General features: G+C 36.3%; 1 protein-coding gene across 15 annotated transcripts in view; it reads right to left on the reverse strand.

Moving 5' to 3' along the window:
• The window catches only part of KIF21A (kinesin family member 21A), a 156653-nt gene that overhangs the window by 77947 nt on the left and 53078 nt on the right, over window positions 1-25628 (reverse strand). For all 15 annotated transcript variants that reach the window (XM_003906198.3, XM_003906199.3, XM_009180515.2 and 12 more), the window contains exons 2-5: window positions 3229-3451; window positions 2919-3101; window positions 1079-1228; window positions 225-359 (exon numbers count right to left, since the gene is read on the reverse strand). In XM_003906198.3, coding sequence (XP_003906247.1) covers window positions 225-359; window positions 1079-1228; window positions 2919-3101; window positions 3229-3451 — 691 coding nt within the window. The remainder of the gene's footprint in view (window positions 1-224; window positions 360-1078; window positions 1229-2918; window positions 3102-3228; window positions 3452-25628) is intronic.

Consider the following 25628-nt stretch of genomic DNA (forward strand, 5'->3'; position numbering starts at 1 on the left):
CATATGGCCATAGCATCCTTTTTGGTTTTTCAGACATGTATACAATTTTTTATTTCAAAATCTGACATGGCTGACCAACTTCAACTTAACTAGGATCAGAAGAGGAAATCAGAAAAAGGAATGACTAAATTAACTGAATTTGGCTTAAATATATTCTCACAGAATTCATGTGGTTTTAGGGAGATAAAAATTGAAAGTTTAAGAAATTAGAATTGATAACTCACAGCATCAATTTGGGGACACATTCTGGTTTGACACACATGAATGGTAAAAATGGCATGTGAACGAGAGCTCTGCACATTCATCTGGGTACTGGCAGTTGTCCGGGATAAAGCACCCAACTTCAAACACTGCATCATCTGAAAAAGCGGAAGAAACAAAGGACTTTACTTGAACAATAAACAGCATACTATACAATCCAAAGTCTGAGGTAATGGCTAAAACCCACCATGTTAAGGGATATAAAAGATGTGGAATTTCACATTATTAGTTTAGTTACAGGCACTTTTTGAGATGAATTTCTCAGTATAATAGTGTATTATTTTTTAAATAGAAGAAAACACTGAGATTCCATTGTTTGCCATTTGCTGACATTTGCAGCTTCCATTCCAAAACTGTTACAGTAGAACACTCTGGTACAAACTGAGCAATAACTTGACTTATTCAGGCTCTTCTCTATCTTCCATTAAAATTATTTTTTGTAATTTTTCTCAACAATCTCCCTCTAGGAGCCATGATACAGTTCTACATAGGTTAAAGCAAAAAGTACAAAAGGATTGTGGTCTCATCCTTCACCATCAATTGTCTAACCCTCTTTCTCTAGCTGTGAATGAAAAATATTCATAAATTTTCTTAGATTCTTTTGATGCTGTGACAACTATGCTGACTTTATCATAACCCTGATATTTTTATACTAATATTCTGATTTTTAAAATGTGAGGAAAGAAGACAAGATTTTAATTCCATGTCATGCTTCAGGATATAAATTTCATATCTTGATCTTAAGGAGACTATCAGCAAAGCTCACTATTTAAACAAAGCCAGCTATGCTCTGTTTTAACTACAATATAAATATTACCTCTGATTCTGTATTCACAGTACGTGTTGTAACGCCCACAGTATAAATTCCTCCAGTTGAATCTTCATGAATTCTTATATTTGATTTTTTATTTTTTGCATCAATATCACGAGTGGTATCAAATAAGTCAAGGACCTCTTCATTATAGAGCTATCAAAAAATATTAGAAATCTAATTTTAGCAGAAATCGTCTGGGTAGTTGTCATAACAACACATTACATAATGTTTTCCTTCATACAGATTTTTGAAGTACTTCAAAATGACATATATTTTTTTCAAAATAACACATAAAAATGAATGAGGCTATTATTACAACAATTATAAGCAAATGCCAGATTTATTTACAAGAGTAAAAACAGTAAGTGACTTAATCATGACAAACGGGTTGAGGACTAGCTAAAATGATCTAATAATCCTTTGCAAGAGATAATTAAATATTTACAAATACAAGCAAACCCTAGAAACACGTGCCAAATGTAGACAAATCTTAAGCTTCAGAATATTTAAAGAATTTTTACTACTTGAGCTAAAAACATATTTCCTATTGCCCTGAAACCTTTCTTAACGAGTTGAAAAATTAACACTTAGCATGTTTGCAAGGTCAGCAACAGTATTAGTGTTCCTGTATCAATAGAGGCTGAAAAAACCCAGATACCTCCTTAAAAGAGGATACACACACCTGTTTTTCTATCAATATGTTTTAAAGTTACAATGCCTAATATCATTTTGGAGGGTGAAAGGGAAGATGGAATAACACTGTTTCTTTTCTTTTTCTACCATCATTTACTTTCCTTGGGAACACACAGTTATATTCTCGTTGGTTTTTACTAAATAAGAATGTCCATTAAAACCAGCAGAAAAAAAAACTGATATTAATTTTTCTATTTTGTGCTACACAATGCTGAGTAAAATGTTTCATCAATGATGAAAATGATTAGCTCATGGATCAGGTAATTTAGACTAAATTCTCTTTGCACCAAGAACCCAGAATTATGCCACTGTCCACCGAAGTGCAATATTGGCTCAAATCCTAGATGTCCTCTTAGTGTTACTTTCCTTCTATCACACTAGACAGCCTAAATTAATCCAAAGCCACCACCACCTTTGGACATTATATCAAAACATCTGTCTACCTATGCAAGGATAATAATTTCTTCAGCCAGATAAGTGCTACAATCTGAGACCTATTATTTCTCACATACTTCCCCTACTTTTGGCCTTAGTCATTAAGTTCCCACCACTTTGTAAGCCTGTCTAAATTACAACAGTAATTAACCTTTATCTATTGATAAAAATAAGTACTTACACCTGTAATCCCAGCACTTTGGGAGGCAGAGGCAGGTGAATTGCTTGAGGCCAGGAGTTCAAGACCAGCCTGGGCAACATGGCAAAACCCCATCTCTACTAAAATTACAAAAATTTGGTCGAGTGTGGTGGCGCATGCCTGTAGTCCCAGCTACTCAGGAGGCTGAGGCACAAGAATCGCTTGAACCCAGGAGGCAGAGGCTGCAGTAAGCCGAAATGGTGCCATTACACTCCAGCCTGGGTGACAGAATGAGACTCTATCTCCAAAAAAAAAAGGGGGGGTTCTTAAATAAACAATATTAATTGTTATTTTATTCTATGGACACTGGTCAAGTGTTTATAATCTTAAACTCAAACATCACTTCCTACAAGTAAGGAAAACATTTCTATTATCTAATGTTAATTTACTCAAACAACATTTATTGAGTACTATCTTCAAAGCACTGTACTAGAAGCCAACAGTATAAAATCATGAACACTTATGGTCTATAAAAACAAACTTTAAAAGAAATTAATGCCAAAATTGGATTATTACCTCTAAGAATTGGGCATTCACTTTAAAATCTGGAGGAGGAAGCCCATTTTTAATTGCTATGTGTTTTTTTTCTTCAATACTCTTAAAAAGATGTTTAACAGCTCGAGAAATAATACCCTGTTCTTCCTCAACAATGTTAACATCAAATCCTGTTCCCATTGTGTATGTTTTACCAGCTCCAGTCTAAACAAAAGAACAGAGAAAGATTAGTGTTCAACCTTAACATAACCTTAAGAAAGAAAAATGAAAGCGCAACTGAATTAACATTTCTGAAAAGTTTCAACTCCTATGAAAATAATATGGCACTTACTTGTCCATAAGCAAAAACTGTAGCATTGTATCCTTCGAAGCAACCTTCAATTAGTTTTTCTATACATTGAATGTAGATCTGCTCTTGCTGGGAGTCAATGTCAAATACATAGTCAAAAGTAAAAGCCTTGTCTTTCCCTAGGAAGACCTGAGGCTCTCCCGGTGTGACAGATGTACAAATATGGCATCCTTCAATCTTCTCTTTGGCAAGCTGTGGTCTTATTCTGGAGAAATAATCAGAAAAGAAAAAAATAAAATAAATGCCAAAAAAAAACTCTCAAAAAATAGGACCTAAAAATTCTTGGCCAAATCTTTTTTAAAACTCTAATGTAATTACCTAATGCTTATTCAGTTGAAAAGTTTAAATAAATTGAATTATAATGAATCAATTTCAGCATATGAGATGACTTTCTTAATTTCAATGAGATACTTAACAATCCCCCAAAATCATGAACAAGAGTAAAATCCATCTTAAAATTAGATACTTATCCAAGAGGATACTTTTCCTCTGCTCTGTAAGAGGTAGATACTCAATCCAATAAATTCTGCTACCAAAGTGCTATTTGCTATTATTATTGTTTTAGATTTTTTTTTCTCTTTATTTCCAGTGGTAATAGTATGGAAAAATAAAAAAGCAAGGACATTTATTTATCTTAATGTCTTGATGCCCTTGACTCGTCTTTTTTGCTAACTCTTCACCAGTGGTTTCTGAACCTATTTGACCATTATGTTCTGTCACAGTAACATGTTTAAGCATATTCCCACAACATATATATATTCATTTATAAATAATATTCATGTTCTACCATATTGATTTGTCATATACTGAAATACTGTCATCTCTCAGTTTCCATGAAAGATTGGTTTCACAACTCCCCATGGATAACAAAATCCACAGATGTTCAAGTCCCTGACATAAAATGATGCAGTATTTGCATATAACTTACACACTTATTCTTCTGTATACTTTAAATCATCTCCAGGTCACTTATAATACTTATACAATGTTAAGCTATATAAATAGTTGTTATACTGCATTATTTTAGAGAATAATAAGAAAAGAAAGTCTGTACATGTCCAGTACACAGGTAACAATCCATTATTTTTTCTGAATATTTTCAATCCACAGTCAGTTGAATCTATAGTTGTGGAACCCCTGAATATGGAGAGTCGATTGTATATACAAAAGCAGAATTTTAAAAAGAAATAAATTAGAAATAAATATAAATGAAAGTTCTAATATCTTCTCTCCAAAACAGTGAATTATTATGAGTTGCCTTTCCTCCACTTGGAGGATCACTGCACTACACCCACACCACATCCTTGCGCATCCACTTGAATCCAATACCTTCCTGTCTGTCTTCTCTCTCAAATTTCAAAACCTATTTTCAAAGAAGAAAAGTAAATATGAAGATATGTTCATAACAGAATAAACCAAAATCTAATCCTATTCTGTAGGCTCTATAAACAGGACAGAATATTCTGGAATATATACCACTCACTTACTGTACCTAAATTTTTAAAGAGATTCCCTACTTGCCATGGTTAAAGAGAAGCAGTTTAAGGAAGAAAGGCAAGACAAACACAGATTAAAAATATAAAATGAGGCCAGGTACGGTGACACGCCTATAATCCCAGGACTTTGGGAGGCCGATTGCTTGAGATGCAGGAGTTCCAGACCAGCCTGGCCGACACAGTGAAACCCGGTCTCTGCTAAAAATACAAAAATTAGCCCAACGTGGTGGTGCAGCTGGTAATCCCAGCTACTCGAGAGGCTGAGGCAGAAGAATCGCTTGAACCCAGGAGGCAAAGGTTGCAGTGAGCCACCAAGATGGCACCACTGCACTCCAGCCTGGGCGACTGAGTGAGAATCCATCTCCAAAAAAAAAAAAAAATGAAAAAGAAAAATATAAAATGATCAAGGAACAGATTTTAAAGGAATCTGGTCTCATAGCCTTATTTTCTGAAATTAAAAAAAAAAAAAAACCTCAGGTCAATAGAGGTAAAATACAGGTAAAACAAGTTCATCTATTTATTAGAGATAAAGCCAAACCCAAGTCCAGATCCCCTAAGTCTAACTCTTTACAGTTAATAGACAGAAAGGATTGAATTTCTGCAAACCTGGTTTTCTAAAATAGAATTTTGTATGCCTCAAAAATATCTTATGTAAATAATATGTTAAGTAAAGAATATGCAACTATTTTTTCTCCTCTATGATACTGGTATTTTTCTTTAATAAACTCTTCAGCTTTGTTTGTTAGCTGTAATGGAATGTACTAATCAATGTGGAGCTGTCCAGGTAATGAGGCAAGAGCAATGGAGTGGCCAGTAGCAGACCCGAGTTTTACTACTTGTCACTCCATAGGTATCATGTGGTCTTCTCTCAGAGCACCAGTTTCCTCAACTGTGGAGGAAAACCATAATTTCCAAGATTCCTTTTAGATTCAATAATACTTAACTGTAGATACTGTATTTTAGAAAAGGGAAAGATGGAAATAATATTTGTGTACTGTAATACATATTAAATATTATTATAGCAAATAAAACAAAGAATTTCTTGTAATTTCTTGTAGCTATGCACATAGACTATAAAAACCGCCCATGGTAGTAGCAGCTTTGGCTTTCTGGTTCCACACAACCTAGATGAGTGGTGCTCTCTAAATTAATAATTTTTTGTTTCCAAACTCCTCTTCTCCTCCCACACTATATTTAGTCATGTGGAGGAAAACACAGCAAAAACCCGAAGCCTCTTTAGGAAAAATCACCGTCTTGATTGTTGCCACGCCAAAAATAGGAGAGTCAGAAACAACCTCAATTCCATGTGAATTCCTCCCTCTTCCCTATTCCACCTATCTAAGAGCCATTCTCTCTGAAATACATCAGCCCACCAAGTTATTTCCTCCCCCATCAACACCACCCTAACGAAGGCCATCATTATCTCTTACTTAGAATATTGCAAAAGTCTTCTAACCAGTCTTCCTGTGTCAACTCTTGCCCTCACCAACCTGTTCCACACACTGTAATATGAGTAATTTGTAAAACAGGAAGTTGGTCGGCTCACTACCCTGCACAAAACCCTTCAGTACATCTCTAAATCCCTCTGCTTTGCCATGCCACATCTTTGCATTAAAGGATTTTCACTGGTAGCCATGGTGATGGTTTATTTTAAGCAGCTTCACTACCACCTATGCTCTCTCTTATTTCTATGCCTCCAACTACATTATTCCCTTTTCCTAGACACTCTTTCCACCCTTTCAATTCCCAACTCCTTTACCTGCCTGAACATTTTTCTTTTGATAGCTCTTGTTTTGGGAGCTCACACAAACTCTGCATTTCAACATAAAGTCCTGTCTGCTCTCAGGCTGTTCTCTCTCCTGAAAGCTACTTCATTAACTCCAGGTCTCTGCTTTTTCTACCAGCTTTACGGTTGCTATAGTACTCTGTGAAACTTAACAAATCCCACGTAATAAAAAAGACAAAAATAATAAACCCAGCTCTCTAATGAAAACGAGTACTAGGCTACTACTTAATATCAGTGTGCCATTAATTTTAGGTAAATGATTAAAACCATAAGCTAACTTATTTGGCTATTAAGATACTTTAAATTTCACTTCAACATAACAAAGAAAAACAAGGTGCCATTTTAATTGCAGATATGATAGCCAATTTTAGAATCTAATGTCACTCAGAATGTCTTTAACTTATTCTCTTAATCTCTACTCATCCGGTTATTATTCTCGCTAATGGCAAGGAGGATTCTGTTTGAAACACGGATGATGCCCAATTTCATCCATTTGCATGGGTAGAGGAGAGAGAGTGGCTTTAAAAGCCAACAAGACGGGTGGAAACTTTTCCACTGGATCCAAGCAATGGCAATTTTCCAACAGGTCTGAGAAAGTCATACCTAGGAGGGGATGGTGTCCCACACATGCAGATTAATTGGAAGCTAACTATACTTCAAAGACTAAGGACAGGTTCACCTTTTTAATTCCTCTTCAAAAATTAATATTTTAAAATCTCCAAATCCCTAAATTAGTACTCAAGTCAATAATTCTCACAGGAACACCCAACCCAAGTCAATTCACCTGCTTTGTAATTGATGAGTTTGAAACCTAGCTACAAACCTCAATTTCAAAACAATTACTTGATGTTCTATATAGACAAAATATACCTATCCTTCTGTAAAAGAGAAAATTGGAAATATAACATTTACAACTTTGGATATTTTGAAATATTTTCTTTCTCAGTATTTTTATGTAAAAAATAAGATCATTAAACACATACATCTAATCCCAACACTAGGAAATAATCAGCATTAATGTTTAGATTGACTAATGTTAATCAAACTGACTAACACTAAGAAATAATAAAGCCAAGTAGATTTTTAAAAATGTATTATTCTACAACTAGATGTATTTAAAACTGCTTCTTAAAGAAAAACAATTATGGATTAAAATTGAATTCTTATTTCTCCATTAGCAAATGATTCTTTGAAGACAGAGAATATATCTTATTCATTCCTAAAGCAAAGTAATCCACAAATATTTACTGACTTACCCCTATAAACTACATTAGGTAAGAAAAGAGTATTTTAATGCAAGATATATGATAATTACAATAATATAATATCACTTTATTCTGTCACTAGAAACTTGTTCTTGAACAAGCATTTAACCATGCTACATGTCCATTTTCTAATCTATAAGGAGCCTGGCTTTACTAATTCCAAGTTTAAATTGTATTTTAATTAATCCTTCAAGAAAAGCAAATCAAAGTTTCTCTATGCTGGGTTTTAAAAGGTTGAAATAAACTACTTTTTTCCCCTGCCATACACTATCCACCAGTACTTCTTACTGTTTGTTCCTTATTGTATAACAAATATTGCTGTGGACACAGGGCAAGGGACTACTTCATTTATGAAAACATTATCATGGGCTCATTGCTGTGGAAGGAACTAGTGAAAATTAGGGGAGATTCTGAGATAAAATAGAGGAAATGTCTTAAAAGTGGGCTCTGCCTTCTCTTCTTTGCCTTTTTAATAACTGAAACTGGTTTTAGTGATTGAATATATTTAAATAAGCCAAGAGGACATGTTTTGAGATGTCCTAAATAAAACAAACATTTTAAAATAAAGTATTTTGGGGGAAAGGCTTAACCTTTTCAACTTGAGTTTTAGTCATGAAACTTAGCAAAACTGAGTTTATACATTAGTTCTGTCACATACTGCTATTAAGAGGCAATTCACCACAACCTTAGAGTTCCTGCACATTCTTGCTGGGTATGCCAAGAATGCAAGACACAGACTGCTCTCTTCATGGATCATTTCTCAAGGTTGTGTTGGAAACAAGCAAACGTTAAGGGTAAGGTAATGTCTTCACAACAGACCTGGCTTGCTTCTGCTTACTATAAAAGTGGTTAATCCATAAGCTCAATGTTTCTCAATGCCCACCTGCTTGCACAGCACCCATATAATAGGTGTATCAGCACTGCCCCCAATGGATTGAGAGGGAATGGAGAACCAGGTCAAATCAACATGAAGCTCACATTACTTATTATACCACAAGTAACAAAAGTCCTTAGTCTCCAATCGGGAGTTTTGTGTCTTCTGCCACTATTTATGATACAGTAATGGGTTAGCTTGCTAGCTTGTAAACAGAGTGAAAACTCAGTTCCTTCACAGGTCTTAATACATACTTGCTGTGACCTTTGGCAGGTCACTTTCTCAGCCTTGATTTCCTTGTCTATAAAATATCTATTAAATATTATAATATTATTGCCATATCCACATGAGAGCATCTTGAACAAATGAGATAATATGTGACAATGAGAGCCTACGTAGCTATAAAGTGTTGTTACAATACCACCTGCAAATTCTCTAAGTCATTTCCCTCATGAGGCACCCTAACATCTCGGCTTGGGCCTTCCAATGTGTTAAAAAATGCATGATTTACTCTTTGGCTCCCCAAACTATTGCTATATTTTTAAAATTACCCTTTGGATACCTTCAGTCCCAAAGAAAATTAAATATAGAACTCCTACGTCATCAATAGAAGTGTAATGCAACAACGAACTTTCCTGCATACATGTATGCATATATATACAGATATACATAAATATATTGTTATGCAAAGATAATAAAGCTGGATGTCTTTACATCTCCACTCATAAAAAGTCATAATCCCAAAATCAGCCTTTTCATAGTAATAAATAGTCAAGTCTCAATCATCCTTCTACTTTTATCAGTATAGGGTACAACAGGAGCCAAAATAAGAATTTTTATTATTTAATATTATTATCATTTTTTCTATAGACATATAACCAGTAAGGAAATTTCATTCAAGAAAGGAATATAACTAAGGTCCTAAGTAACAAGTCTGTTTAAAGCTGGGGATTAAATTGTTATGGTACAATTTGTCCTTATACTGAATTAAATTGAATTAAATGCTAGTGACCAGAATGTTGACAGATGAGCTACTGAAGGAATGCTGACCTAAGGAAAATAAATAAGTCTATCTTATTATAGTTTATAACTTATGTGTGCCGGAACCCATACTTTTTTTTTTTTTTTTTGAGACGGAGTCTCGCTCTGTCGCCGAGACTGGAGTGCAGTGGCCGGATCTCGGCTCACTGCAAGCTCCGCCTCCCGGGTTTAAGCCATTCTCCTGCCTCAGCCTCCCGAGTAGCTGGGACTACAGACGCTCGCCACCTCGCCCGGCTATTTTTTTGTATTTTTTACTAGAGACGGGGTTTCACCGGGTTAGCCAGGATGGTCTTGATCGTACTTTTTTTTTTTCAAAATTATAAGACTAGCACCAACATCACTGAATAATCTGAGTCCAATGATGCAAATGATCAAGCTTAAATTTTTAAATGCATGTGGTTTTTGTAGTACTTTTCAGACTCTCTCTTACATTCCCACCCCTTCTATTCCTCTGTTCCCCATTTTATTAAAAACATCACAAGGGATAAGCCTTTCTTTTGCTCATTTATTGGTCAAGTTATTTCTCCCTACAAATAGAAGAGGAATAACAAAAAACATGTCCTCCTTTTTGCCACTAGCCATTGCTGATTTGTTGTCCTATTAGAAAGTACTATTGTCCTTAATCAATGGTTTCATACATGTGACGAATTTTTCCATTACCTAAATGTCTTTGTAAACTGTCTCTCCTCTTTGGCTTGAGTTATTCTGATCTCATCCCCACAAGATTATTGAATTAATTCTCCAATTTATTCAATAATCTGACCTGATTCCCACTTTGTGTAATTCTTTTACTTACACCTATCTTTTACTACACCTATCCGCAACTAGCCCACTTGGCACCTTGGTAACACCTTTGTTCTTCCTATAGAACACCAATAAATCTGTCCTCTGTACAGGTCTTTTCCCTTTCTTTATCTCATTTGTTGGTGTTTTGGATGATCATTATGTTGGATGCTACTTACTGGTGTTCAATTTCATTTCTTGATGTTAATTATATCTTACTAAATTCCTTCCTTCCATTTCCCCAAAATCAGGACAGCTATCATTTTGTCATCACAACTGAGCCCCTGGGGTTTCTGGTCCCTTTTAAAATCCTCCTCTAGTTCATTCCAGTTAGTAGATACCACAATAAGAAAGCATCTGCCCTACTTTAACTCTCCACCTTCTGTTCTAGAAATGAGTTTCTGACACACCATAAGAACTTGTTAGGCCATTTGTGGACTTGCTGAACTGTTTCCTAAGAGATCAGGCACTGCATAAATAATAAATAACTCAAGTCCATAAAAAGAAATTCCTCTCCCTCAAATGGATCTTTAATTACAATGATGGGTGATGAGAAGAAAGGTATTTCTTCAAGACATTCAAGAAAGAAACACACCTCAGTAACTCCATTAGAGAGATTATTAATTGAGTGAAAAGCCTAAAGGCAATAAAGCACAGTAATGTGTTCCAGGGACTAGGGAGTACACACTGTTATGAATGAAAAAGATGACAAAAAGAACCTGTTTTTAATCCATTTAATGATGAACAGCTGTTGAAAGCAATCCAGAAATCTTATCCTAATCTATATAACTAGCTCTGTATTCTACCGTGTCATCTCTGTGTGGTCCACTGGACTCATAAACTTTATGAAGTTTATTCTTAATAAATGGATATTCATAAACATATACATTATCAATTAAAATCCCTAATATACAGTGTACATAGCTAATGCTTCTGGCTGCAATTCTAGACTATACTACTCAGTCTCTGGTTTACAACACCCCTTGGAAAAATAAAGATTTATTTCTCTCAAGGACAGTTCTGTAGTGGCGAACCAGAAAAAGAAACCAGGAAAAATAGGATGATGAGCTATTGTGCCATCTTCCTCTGACTTCCACTCTAGTATCTCCTACCTTTTATCCCACGGTTCATCTAAGGACACAGAGCACTGATAAAAGTTCTCTCAATTGAGGAAACCAGTATCATTCACAGGGGGGTAACACTGTGCCACTCTCTCTGTTGAATAGCAGATGTTCAAAGAACTACATTGAAATAATGCACATAGGCTGACAAAATAAAGGAAAAAAAGTCAAATTCTGGATTTTTATAAAAGTCCAATCCTATGCATAACTGTAATTAATTCTTCTGGAAACTCCAGAGTTTTCTTTAGCCCTTCTCCCGGAAATAGAAAGCCTCTACCCCCACAAAACTGAGGGAGTGAGGGAAGGGAGTACTTTAAATGACAATAGGAACCACCTGCCTACTTTCCAAAGTGCTCATGAAATTTCTGTTGATGCTGGTGGCTGTATGTGGTGGCCTATTGATAACCCAAGGCCCGCAGAAAATTTCATTTGGTCAACAGTGCCCTGTGGAGCACCTACTAAATGTCAAACAGTGTGTAAGGCAAAAAATGTTTTAAATAAAAACAAAAACTTGAGGAGTGCAACCATGGTCAAGGGTAGGGGAACTATAAGAAAATTAAACATATGGTCAATGAAATATTGTATACAAAGGATAAATGGAATAAAGATCAGCCAGAGGGTAATGGGGGAGGAACAGGAAAAACTGCATACAGGAAACTATATTTGACCTGGGTTTTGGAGGGTGATTAAAATTTTCGAGACTGAGAAGGGAGAAAAAGTCAGTTCAGGGAAAACAAGTCAAAACTTCTTGAAGTGCATTTGTTCCCTGGTTATGACAGTCCTTAGGGGCAGAGGCACTAGTATAAAAGTTGTTAAAATTGGCCAGGTGTGGTGACTCATACCTGTAATCCCAGCACTTTGGGAGGCCAAGGCAGACGGATCACAAGGTCAGGAGTTCGTGACCAGTCTGGCCAATATGGTGAAACCCCATCTCTACTAAAAATACAAAAATTAGCCGGGCATAGTGGCGGGCACCTGTAGTCCCAGCTACTCGGGACAATCGCTTGAGAATTGCTTGAACCCAGGAGGCAGAGGTTGCAGTGAGCCGAGATCGTGCCACTGCACTCCAGCCTGAGCAACAGAGCGAGACTGTCTCAAAAAAAAAAAAAAAAAAAAAAAAAAAAACCTTGTTAGAATTTAGGGAAGTTTTGTGAATATTATGACACCATCTAATTAGGCATACCAGCTAACACATTATCCTCTAAAATGAACACTAACTTTGGTCTCCACATGATGAAAGATGCTACCAAAAGGCTCACAAAAGGTATATTACAGATCTCTGCCAAACGTTCCTTAGTTTTTTCCTTCTGATTGATCCTTCACCCATCTTCAACTTAGCCTGTACCCTGGGAGACTGACATTCATGGGCGTCAACCAGGGGCTCCCTTGCCCTCAGGCTTCCAATGAAGCACAGCAATGGGAGTTATCAGTAGGACATTAAGGGGAGGAGAGGAATGAGGTCAGAATATTTACTGTCCTGATTCCTTCCCTGCCAGGTCCCATCAGTGGGCTCTGTCCCTCTCCCAAAGGCCACAGCTCCTATTAGGCAGCCACTTCTTATACCATAGCCAGTGGTATAGCAGTCCACCTTCTGTTACTAACACCAGAGCACTACCTCATCTCTTGTCGCTTCCCCTGAGGCTGCCTGTTCTCCTCCAAACTCTCCTAAATTATCTTGTTTCGATATATCATCTGTTTCCTGTCGAGATCCTGACCAGATCAGTGTTAGTCTCAGGAAATGGTAACAACACTTTTTTTTTTTTTTTTAAGAGACGGAGTCTTGCTCTGTTGCCCAGGCTGGAGTGCAGTGGTGCTGTCTCCGCGCACGGTAACCTCGTCTCCCAGGTTCAGGCAATTCTCCTGCCTCAGCCTCCCAGGTAGCTGGGACTACAGGCACACGCCACCATGCCCGGCTAATTTTTTGTATTTTAGTAGAGACAGGGTTTCACTGTGTTGCCCAGGCTGGTATCGAACTCCTGTGCTCAGGCAATCCGCCTGCCTCGGCCTCCCAAAATACTCAGAGTACAGGTGTGAGCCACCACCCCTGGCCTAACAATGCTTTTTTAAAGCACTACCACTGTGTCATCATTCCTTCCACTCCCATTCCTGAAGTCAATATTGACCTAGAATATAGGTCCCTACAATTCTCCAGCCTTTCACAAACAAGTCATTGACCCAGTCTCTTTCCTGGATACAGCTAGAGTTTTCAATAGATTTTATTGTTAAATATGTAATAAACGATAATATGAAGTTTATAAAATATCATCTTTGTTGGTCAACTGAATTACTTTTATAAATTCTTATAATCAAAAAGACTTAATTAACACTTCAGTTTCATTTTTAAAACTTAAGGAAACCGAGTGTGGTGTCTCGAGCCTATAGTGCCAGTTACTCAGGAGGCTGAGAGGAGAGGACCACTTGAGTCCAGAAGTTTGAAGCTAGCTTGGGCAACATATTGAGATTCCATCTTGTATTCAAAACAAAGAAAGAAAAGAAAGAAATAAATAAACTTGAAGGAAGGGCAGGAGAAAATTCAAGAAAGGAGGAGCAAAAGGGAAAATGTAATATCAGAATAAAAGTAATAACTAGATGGTATTTCAACTCTCATTCTCAGATTAGTAAGTTTCTAATATCTTCTATTTTTTTCTTATTACATTCCTATACCAATTATATAAAGGATATTCAAAACTCTCCTGTAAAGTTCTTTCTAAATGAAACTACATATGTTCTTTGGGGAAAGGGAAGGGTCTCATTCTACTCTTCATAATAGTATATGTTTTATTAAAACTATTTTATTATGGGGAAAGCTAGCATTATGACTCTATAATGATAGTAATACATCCTTGATCCCAGATGTATATTATTTGTGTTTACAATCACTCTGGGAAGGAAAAAAAAGACTTATTATTTCATCTTGCTTCCTAGAAATAAAAATAACATTTTAAAAATACGGATGATATTGGGCAGATTAAGAATCTGGTCCTAAAGTGACGAACATAAGTTATTGATACCAATTTTTACCATCAAGGAAAAAAAAACTCCTACCACAAACATTAAAATAAGCCATAATTCTGTCATCTCCCAATAACCACAAGTGACAGCTCAAAGCCAAGACATTAGACTATAAGGAACACTTTATTTTTGTAAGGAAAATGTGGTAGGCAGAATTTGAAGATGATCCCCAATGATCCACACCCACATACAATTCCCGCCCCATAAGTGTGGTGGAACCTGCAATTATGAAGACATACCACTTCCAATTTAGTTACTAACCAGTTAGAGTTTATTAAAGGGAAATCATCCTGGGTGGGCCTGATCTAATTAGGCAAGTAAGTCTTTTAAAGAAGGTGAAGCATTAGACACATTTCTGCTGGACCGCAAGAAGCAAGCAAATAGTTATGTTGTGAACTACTTACAGAGAAGACTACGTTTAAGAGCTGAGTACAATCCCCAGACAATAGCAAGCAAGAAAATGGGGACCTCGGTCATATAAGCACAAGAAACTGAATTCCACCCAGAGCAGCAACCATCTTTTAAAATTATGTATTTGGAGATTGTTTCAATTAATAGATGTCTGGCCTTGTCAACCAACTTTGTGAAAAATTACCTTTCTTTGATTTTCAGTTTCTCTGCCAAAAGTTACCTCAAGTTGTGGGGTCAGGAGGTGAGAGACAGAGAATCAATCTGTATTTCATCATTCTCTTAAAGCACAGAAGATTCAGCTCTTATATATTTGTAAGATTTTATATTAAGAAAAGATAATTTGGTGTTCAAAAAAGATGGCGGAAAACCATTGCCATAGAGAAAATTCCTGCATATGGTAAGATGAAATAAGATGATCCTAAGGTTCTCTTAAGCATCAACTCTAAAATTATGAAAATTTTATATTGTGATGATTCTAAGAACAATTACAGATAATCTGGTTGCCAATAAAATAAAAACATGAGTCATGTTTGAAAGGGCAATGTTGCGTATGTGTCAAATTTATCGGGTCCACATGAATTTAATTAGAAAAAAAAAAATCCACTCCAATGGGGCATTTTCAATAGATTCAGCAGACTCAGATTTTTAAAACTATTTTATAGTGTATTTGAATTTGCTATATGAAACAACTCTGATATCTTACTGTCGTGCTTACTAAGGCAAACTGAAGAGTCTCCACAAGACTCAGGATACAAACAGATTTTTTGTATTTAAAATCCAAATGAACAATTAACAAATCTCCCTCCCAAATAATCAATTAACAAGCCATATTTTTCTAAATGCACACACACATACACATAAACAGCATGTGGAGTGAACATACCTGTCAATGAAATTACCTTTTTAATAAACTTGCATACATTTGCTTCTTTTTTTTTTTTTTTTTTTTACAGATTGTTTGCCTTTTAGAAAGCTAGCTGAATGTCATCCATGGAGCATTACATTACTGCATGAAGTATCAAAAATGGAGAATACAAACAGCATTTCTCATATAATTCTGGCCAGTTTAATTTGGTCTATTACTTTTAGGACAAAATCAGAGGGAAGTGAAAAAATTCATAGCAAGTGGGCAAGAGCAGGTATCTAGGAAAGATGGCTCACTTTTCTAGACATTTTAATGCATGAATGTACTAGAGAAACATTAGAGGACAAAGTATCTTTGACAAACATGCAAAATGCACTTAATCCTCTTCTTGAATTGAAGGTCAACGGAAATAGATATATATGATCCATTAGCATGAATACAAATAGAGTTAGGAACTACATTTGTACATTCTGAGAGAACAATTTGAGTATTAGGAATTGAATAAAAATATCATTAGAGATTTTTGAACCATAATGAGTTGTCTGAGCCACTAGCTTTCCCCTTCCGGCAAAGGCCTAATGTCTGTAAGTACATTATAAAGGTTCCTGCTATATCAACAAAATGATGTCCTAAATGACAGATATTTGAGACTAACTATAAAAATTGTTTCCAGAAAATAGGAAGAAATCCTCCTAGTGTCAATTCAATTTAACAAATAATTTATCGTGCCCCTATATGTAAGTTAACCATGTTAGCCATTGCAGGAGAAATAAAGAACAAACCTTAAGCTCCTGACAACTGGGAATTTATAATATAATAATAATAAATGAGGCAAATACAAAAATAACTGTATGAGCCAGGCTTGGTGGGTCACACCTATAGTCCCAGCTACTGTGGAGACTGAAGTGAGAGGATCGCTTGAGCTCAGGAGTTCAAGGCTGCAGTGAGCTAGAATGGTGCCACTGCACTCCAGCCTGGGTGACAGAATGAGACATCTCAAAAAAATAAAAAATAAATAACTGCAATTAAAAATGTATGCTATTAAAACACCATGAAGAGGCTTAGAGCAGTACTTTTCAAACTTTAATGTATACATGAATTACTGTAAATAGTTTTAAAAATATAGATTTTGATATTAAGGGTCTGAGTGGTCTAGGAGCTGAGATTCTGCATTTCTAATACATTTCAGGTGATGATGCTGATGTTGAATTCTGAGTTTCAAAGCCTTAAGGTAAAACAGATGGAAGACATCAGCCCAAGTAAGAAGAAGGAAAAAAAGTATAGTCATGACAAGAAGAGATAACATGTTATTTCAGAGGACTCTTGAATAGGTGGGATTTTTGAGGAAAAGGAAATCAAATATAAAATAAATCAATAAATCAACAAAAGAAACATGATTTGCTTTTTTTTTTTCCTTAACTCATGGAGTTTTTTCAATTAAGGTAAATCATAATAATGATTATTAAGTCTACTGTTTTAAAAGAGCTATCTTAACATTATCTGTACAGATAGAATAGAATTTTATTTGCATGCCATTCCTAATAACTTAGGTGGTTTCTAGCTTTTGCAAAATCAAATATCTTCACACAACTACAATTTTTAAATCAGTGGTTCACAGCATGAGCTCAGACAAGAAAGCTCAACAGAAGCTGAAACTTGTAGACCCAATTCTGGATTATATCCCTGATTCTGGATCATGTCTCCCACTCCCCCATCCTTGGACAAGGCTGCTCCAAATGTTGGCAGCCACATCCATGAAGAAGGGAGGCAGGATGTAGAAAAAGGAACATAGGGCTTTTTTTCCCCCTTAAGCAGCAAAGAACTCTTAACCTCTACATTTTTTCTATTGCCGTGAAACAACTTACTATAAACTTGGAACCTTAGATAATACACATTTTACTATCTCACAGTGTCTGTAAGTCAGAAGTCCAGGCATGGCACAGCAAGGACTTCCAGTCAAAGTCTTACCAGACTAAAATCAATGCAAGAGCTGGGTGGCATTCTCAGTTGGAATTCAGCATCCTCACCCAAGCTCATTCAAGTTGTTGGAAGAATTCAGTTCCGTGCAGTTCTGGACTGAGGCCCTTTTATCTTGCTGGCAAAGGGCTAGCTCTCAGCTCCTAAATGCCGCTCTCATGGCCTAGCCATGTGACGCTCTCATAGTGTGTCAGCTCACTACTTGAAAACTACCAGGAGAATCTCTTGCTCCAGTCTGCTAAAATCTGGTCTCATATAATGTAATCATAGGAGTGATATCCCATCATCTTTGCTGTTTTCTATGAGTTCGAAGTAATTCACAGGTACTATTTAACTCAAGCAAAGTAAGTAACCAGGAGGCAGGGATCATGGGGTGTCAGTCACCTTGGGGTCTGTCTGCCATAATCAAGACAGTTCTTTCTCAGAAACTGTGACATTTGATTGGAGACTGGTAGAATGAAGAATCAGTTATGTGAAGGCAGTGGGCTGAGGAAGCAACCACTGAGAACAGAAGGGCAGAGAAAATAAGGAAGGAGGTATCCGTTAAAATGCCTGCCGCCAGTACCCATATCAAATATCTTTTAATTCGTCACTGGATGCTATTGGATATGAACAAAATACATCACATAAGTTTTATAAGCCCAACTACCCAAATTTCTCAACCATTTCATCCGTACCCAAAGAGGTATGCATCAGTGTGAAAGACACAGAAAAAATACTGTATATCTTCCTGGAGCACCAAGTTTATATTTGGTAATATTAATAAGTAATTTAAATATTCTTATTTTAAAAACAAATATGTTTTTATTTTATTAATAAATATTAATAATATATTATTAAATATAGTATCATTTTAAAAAATAAATATAAATGCAAAATTTATACTAATCTTTTAGATAAGACTTGAAGACTCAAAGAAATGTCCAGTTTGAAAGTACATTACACATTTCTCTCACTGTAGTTAGGGGAGCTGTGCTGGAAAGGCTTGAGACTATGCTATTTTGAGCCTACTCTGTACTTTATACTTCATTAAGTATTAATGAGGGAAAAAAACTCACAGGTGCAGACATAAATTTTTAAACACATTGTATCAAATGTAATGCACCTAAGCATTTCATTGTGGTCTCTGAAAGGCAAATTGCAGACTAAATTATTATAAAGGTAGTTTAAATACATATATACATATATATGCAGTCAGGTATTGATGCCTAGGTTACTGTACTTTACAATTATCCTACCCAATAATTAATTTTCAGGGTGGTGATAAAGGCTTTCTGTTTATTTGTTCTGGGTTTTGTTTTTGTTCTTGTCCTATAAGCTCCAATGTGTATCCTATGTTTTGTGGCATAAATTGCTAATGGTACTCCAAAATCCATTCTCTCTTTTTTCCTTATTAAGAAAATCTTTGCCTGGACACCATGCACATTCTAAGCTTCCTTGCAGTTAGATGTGGTCATGTGGTCAACTTCGGTCAATGTCAACAGTAGAGTCCTTAAATGGAAAGGATGGGCCTCCTCTTTTTTTCTTCTTTTCTCACTGGCTGGAATGTAGAACGGTCGGCTGCACTATTCTGGATCATGTGAATGGGGGTAATACCTGAGGGATGGTGAATCAATAAGATAGAAAAATCACAGGATACCAACACAATGGTACTTATCAGTTCTGGGCTGCTTATAGTCTGGTTGTAATGTGGAAGAAATGTAAACTTATTTTCTATTAAGGCCTTGTAATGTTGGATCTTTGTTAGAATAGCTCAACCCATGTCCTAACAGAATTTGACAACCAGAAGTAGTTGCCACCCTTATGGAACCTGTAATATGTGACACTGACTTGGAAGTTGAACGGCAGCTGCTGACAAAACAAACAGTAAGATGAAAAGCTACTGACTCTTTCTAAGCCACACCAAAACATTTAGTATGGATTGGCTTCTTCTTGCTGCTCTCAACAAAGCCCTTCAAGAAAAATAAACTCAGCCTAAATAAAGCAGTCTCAGGCAGATGTGGAAGTGAATTCAGCTCTACTGAGGAAAGTGTACACCACATACAGCTTGAAACCTAAGTTGACTTTACTGTGGGGCTTTATAGGGTTTAAAAGTCAGGTGTTTCTATATTCCTTACTAACACAGTTAAAACAGGAGGTTCAGAAGACACAGACTAAACTGATATAATCCTGGGACCCTAACAGTTTCTAGCCAGACAATGGCAGCCTGCCCAGAAATCAAAATGGTAAAGGTATTACCTTCTCACCTAAGCATGGAAATAATTGTCATTGATTAAGACACTGGGGAATTTGCAGAACACAAAGTCCAACAGTTTAAATCCAGAATTTTTAGCTGGGAAAAAAAAAATCTATGTTTGGCTGTGGTTACTTGCATTTGGAGTTTGGCTGTGGTTACTTGCATTTGGAGTGAATCTGCACAAACAGGCAGACAACTCAATGAGTTTTTGAAAGCATGCAGTAATTACACACACACACACACACACACACACACACAAAGCTTGGACCATAAAAGCCTATGACTGTTCATCTCAAAGACAACCTCTCAGACCCCCTTACAGGTACCAGCAGGAAGTCAGCTTTGAAAGCTATCTAACCCCAAGAAAACAGTACACTTTCCAATGTCCACTTTAAATTTGGCCATGGAGAACAACAGAAAATAAAGAACCTCCCAAAGGACATAACCAGAACCATGGAGAACAAGTGATTTTCTCCTCCACAAAGACAGTGGGGCAAGCTTGCCAGGAGGCTAACAAAGACCTTTTTCTACTGCCAGGATAAAAATCATCATGATTCCCACATACAGGATTTGACAGTTGCTAAGTAACTGCTAGGTTTCCTATCTTCCCCTTTTCCAAATGAAGAGTCTTATCTTGCTTCTCCTCTACTGCTATCTTTTGGATGTGTTACTTCACCCCTACTTATACAATGGACACAGTATCCGTTGTACATTGGATCCTTATGTGGGCCATTAGTAGATGGCAAACAAATTAGCTCTCAGATTGGATGTTCCAACCACAAGAATCCACATCAGAACTTGGGGAGAGAGCTGACTTCCCACCTCCCAAGTACAATAAATTATGAGATGGATGAAATGTGGTGAGGGAGTAGAGATGCTCCATGGATGGAAAAGAGAGTACACATGGCAGTAACTGCTAGATGTCTCCCAAATGCATGTTCTTTTTCCTCCACATTAATAGGAGTCTTAGCTAGGTATATGGTACCCTCTTTTGCTATAGGTGGTAACATGTGTGACATGAGTGAGTTCTGACTAAAATGCTGCAAGAAAAGTGATGTGTGCTACTTCCAGGTCAGTTCTTTTGAAGAAAAGAGCATGTCCTCTACTAGAATTTGCATGTTTGTCCCCCACAAACTTCTGGTTGAAGTTTGATCCCCAGTGTTGGACGTGAGGCGTAATAGGAGGTGTTTGCGTCATCGAGGTGGATCCCTCATGAATAGATTAATACCTTCCATGGTGGAGACCAGAGGCAGTGTGAGTGAGTTCTCCATTTGTTCCTGTAAGAGCTAATTGTTAAAAAGAGCCTGGAATCTCCTCCCTTCTTGCTTCCTCTCTCACCATGTAATCTCTGCATAACGCTGCTCCCCTTCACTTTCCATCATAAGTAGAACCAATCTGAAGCCCTCACCAGAAGCAAATGCTTCTTATAGCATGCAGAACCATGACCAAATAAATCTCTTTTCTTCATACATTACTCATCTTCAGGCATTTCTTTATAGCAACAGGAATGGACTAAGACATTCTCCCTGTTCCTCTTCCTGCTAGGCTGTGAACATGGCAGTCTCCATTCACACATATTACATCAATATCCTAGGGAGAGCAAAGCCACAAGATAGAAGGAGCCTTAGTCCCCAACACTGCAGATTCCTTACTAGCCATGCACTACAATAATAATTTCTATCTTATTTACACATCTGTTGTTTTGGATCTCAGAGCAGCTAAGCCTATATTCTAACTTACATATGCTTATAAAACTATGACAAGAAACTTTTTAATTTGTTGTAAAAATATATCTCTAGAATGGCTTTAAAATCCTATTCCAGCTAAACTTCTGGTTAATTTAGATTGTGACTCACTACGCAAAAATCAGTGTTTTGCACAACCATTTACTGCCAGATACAGTGCTAAATTACCACTTATTTTTAAAAATAAGAAAGCTCTAAACATACTGAAACCTGACTGAAATGAAATGCATTCTTTAACAGAAATTTGTAAACACAGGTAAAAATGCCTTGAATTCTAAAACCTGGGAATTGTTTAACCAATTTTAATGTAGCACTTCTTAAAATGTAAATTTTGTATTAGTACATATGTTTTAGAGTTTGTTAGAACTGAGACTTTTCATCAGTTAATTTTCCACTATTAAAAAAAACCTTTAAATTTAAATATCTGTCGTATAGAGTAACATTTATTCAGTACAGGTATTTGGTTACCTAATATTTATTCAGTAAAAAAAAAAAAAAAAAAATATATATATATATATATATATATGCTGATGTCTCCTGAAAGCCTAAGAACAAAGAAAAATAGTTAATAAAATAACATTGTATATGTCCTTGATGTTTCACAATTCACATATGCTTTTTATGTATCTCTAATATACAAACATTTGCTTTGTCCATTTAAGAGTTTGAAATCAATAAAGGGCAATATGGAATCATCCATAACACAAATTTGTTCAAAGGAGCAACATGCGGTATAAACTGATAAATAATGTGCACCATGATGAACTTGCTAGATGCCCTAATTGGCAATTAAAATATAGGCTCCCATGTATCTATTTTCAATGGAGTCTGCTTGCCACTACCACCAGTCCATAATACCCCAAAACCAAATCACATTTGTGAGCAATTTAAACCATAAAAGAACTTTCAAAGATAAGACACATTTACCATAATCAGATATCTCTTCCATTAAGCTCCAAGGCATGCCAAGATTTGCAGACCCACTGAGAGAATGACCACCTTCTCCTAGGAGCAGTACAATAGATCCCTATCCATTACTCTTTTGGAGTGCAGGGCATTTTCTTTCTGATTTCCATCTTTATGAAGATGGATATCTTTTAAAATGTTAATTTGCAGTAATTTCAATAATTTAATTCAGGTTCCATTAATGACTACACATTTTGAAGATTTTTATATGGTGTCAACCCAACAGCCTATCCCTCTACTCCAGATCTGCTGGGATGTCAAGCAATGTGGGATGTGAGATGTTCACATCTTCCTCTTCTCCCTATACTACCCCACACACTATACACCTTCCAATCATTCTGTACATTTGTCTGCTCCCACACACACTTTCAACCAAATTGTGTTTTAGGGACACTACTTGCATCTTTGATTCATCTTTGTATCTCTTCTCCCATACACCTAACCTCCTATATATAGCACTATGCTTCCCATATGGCAGGTTCTTAGGAAAATAAGAGAAGACTACGGAAACTATTCAAAATGGCAACAACAACAACAACAACAACAAAACACCTAGGTTTTTTCTCACTTGTGCAATCCACACACTGTAAAACCTTTACAAAGTATGAGTATTCAGATCATTCCCATTATATTTTCATGGAAGTGAATGATTTAAATAAGAATTTTTAATGGAAGGAGAAACTTCTGGTTTAAAAAGACAATAGCACTCAATTTATGCTAATAAGAGGTGAATGATTCAAGTTCATGAGGAAAAGTAGAGACAAACAGAATTACTGGATGTTAGATTTTGTTTCCTTGAAGGTAGTCGTTATTTAGGAGACTAAAGTTTATTCAAAAAGAAAAAAAAATTAAAAACAATGAAAACCTAAGATCTAAATTTTGCTCCACCACAACATTGTGGGATAAACTTCATTTATGTTATACCAAACTATACTAAAAACAGTATTATATATAGAGTCATATATACATTGTAATGTATAACCTACAAAAGATATTCAATAAAAAGTACTTGACTGATTGCCTAAAAGAAGGAAATACATATATATATTTGTCAGAACTGAAAGATGATTAATAGCACTGTTGGAAAAAAACAAGAATATATGTCATTCAACAAGTGCCTACCATATATGGCAGTCATTTTACATGCATTATTTTACTCTGTACAATAATCCAAAGAAGTAGGTATTAATTTTATAAGTTTACATGTGACAAAAGTAAAATATGGACAATTAAGTGCCAGAGAGAGCCAGAATTCAAGCCAATGCATGTCTTATTCCAAACCCTGTGAGTATTCTCTAGGTCACACTTCCTGCCTAGCCACAGCCTTCACAATAGTGGTAATAGTATGATTATTTTACTTGAGTAATTATGATTAAAATAATTGAGTGTAATTATTATACTGAAGTCAGGATAGAAGGAGCCATAGCTAGAGTCTCAGTGTAACACATGCTGATTCCATCACTGAAACACAACATAAATACGGAAGGAGAGTATCCTATGCTGTGCAAATCTATTTGGTTCTTGGGCTTAGACAGAGTTTCAATAACAAGCTCAAAATGCAAGAAATTCCAAATCTATTTGGTTCTTAATTTTTAGGTAGCAAATAGCGAGTTTGGATACTGAAGGATTCAATTTAAAAAAAAAATTTTCACTTCCTGAGTTCAGATAGCTAAAGTTCAGTTGACAAATGATACTATCTATCTAAATGGGTTTTATAGTGTGCTTCCTATGCATCCTGCACTAAATTTAGTCGTGTATACAGAGGAGCCTTAAGACATTTAGTTCACAGCTGGGTGTGGTGGCTCACGGCTGTAATCCCAGCACTTTGGGAGGCCGAGATGGAAGAATCGCCTCAGCCCAGGAGTTTGATACCAACCTGGGCAACATAGGGAGACTCTGCCTCAAATATTAAAAATAAAAATAAAAAACAAGAATTTGGTTCCAAAGAGTTATAATCTACTTGGAGAAACAAGTCTATCACACCTATGTATATGTAATCACATATATTAAATCTACAATAGTGTATGAAGTAAAAGTCAAATCAAATGCTAAAAACTGCATTTTTTTTTCTTTGAGATGGAGTCTTGCTCTATCACCCAGGCTGGAGTGCAGTGACAAAATCTCGGCTCACTGCAACCTCTGTCTCCTGGTTCAAGCAATTTTCCGCCCCAGCCTCCTGAGTAGTTGGGATTACCTGCCATTACGCCCGGCTAATTTTTTGCAATTTTAGTTTGGCCAGGTTGGTCTTGAACTTCTGACCTCGTGATCCACCCACCTTAGCCTCCCAAAGTGCTGGGATTACAGGCGTGAGCCACTGCGCCCAGCCGTAAACTGCAATTTTTTAAAAGAAGAGATTGATAAAGATGGAAATAATCACAAAAGCACAAGTCAGGGGATAAGACACAGTAAATGTGGAAGGAAAAATCAGCAGGACCTGGGGATTAAAAGGATATTTCCAGCGAAGAGGGAGCATCATTAGTTAGAGCTAATTAACAGAGCTTAGAAAAAGTGCTGCCTGGCTTTTCATGAATGAGTGACAAAAAGAGTGTGACATGAAGAATGAAAGAAAGAGTGACAAGAAGATTGTGATATAAATATATATCTGGCTCTTCATGCTGCCTGCAGCCACAGCATGCCTCAACCATCATTCTCCCAACCCTTGTTTGTATAACTACCAGGCAGTCCTCTCAGGCTGCAATGATGTGTGTGGTGCTTTTTGCTGCACATAAGGGAGATTACTCTGTTTGCTCAGCATTTCCTAGAAGGAGCTTTCACAAGAACATTTTCATTTATAATCCAGTGGT

The sequence above is a fragment of the Papio anubis genome, chromosome 9 (genome assembly GCF_008728515.1).
Source record: "Papio anubis isolate 15944 chromosome 9, Panubis1.0, whole genome shotgun sequence".
NCBI lineage: Eukaryota > Metazoa > Chordata > Mammalia > Primates > Cercopithecidae > Papio > Papio anubis.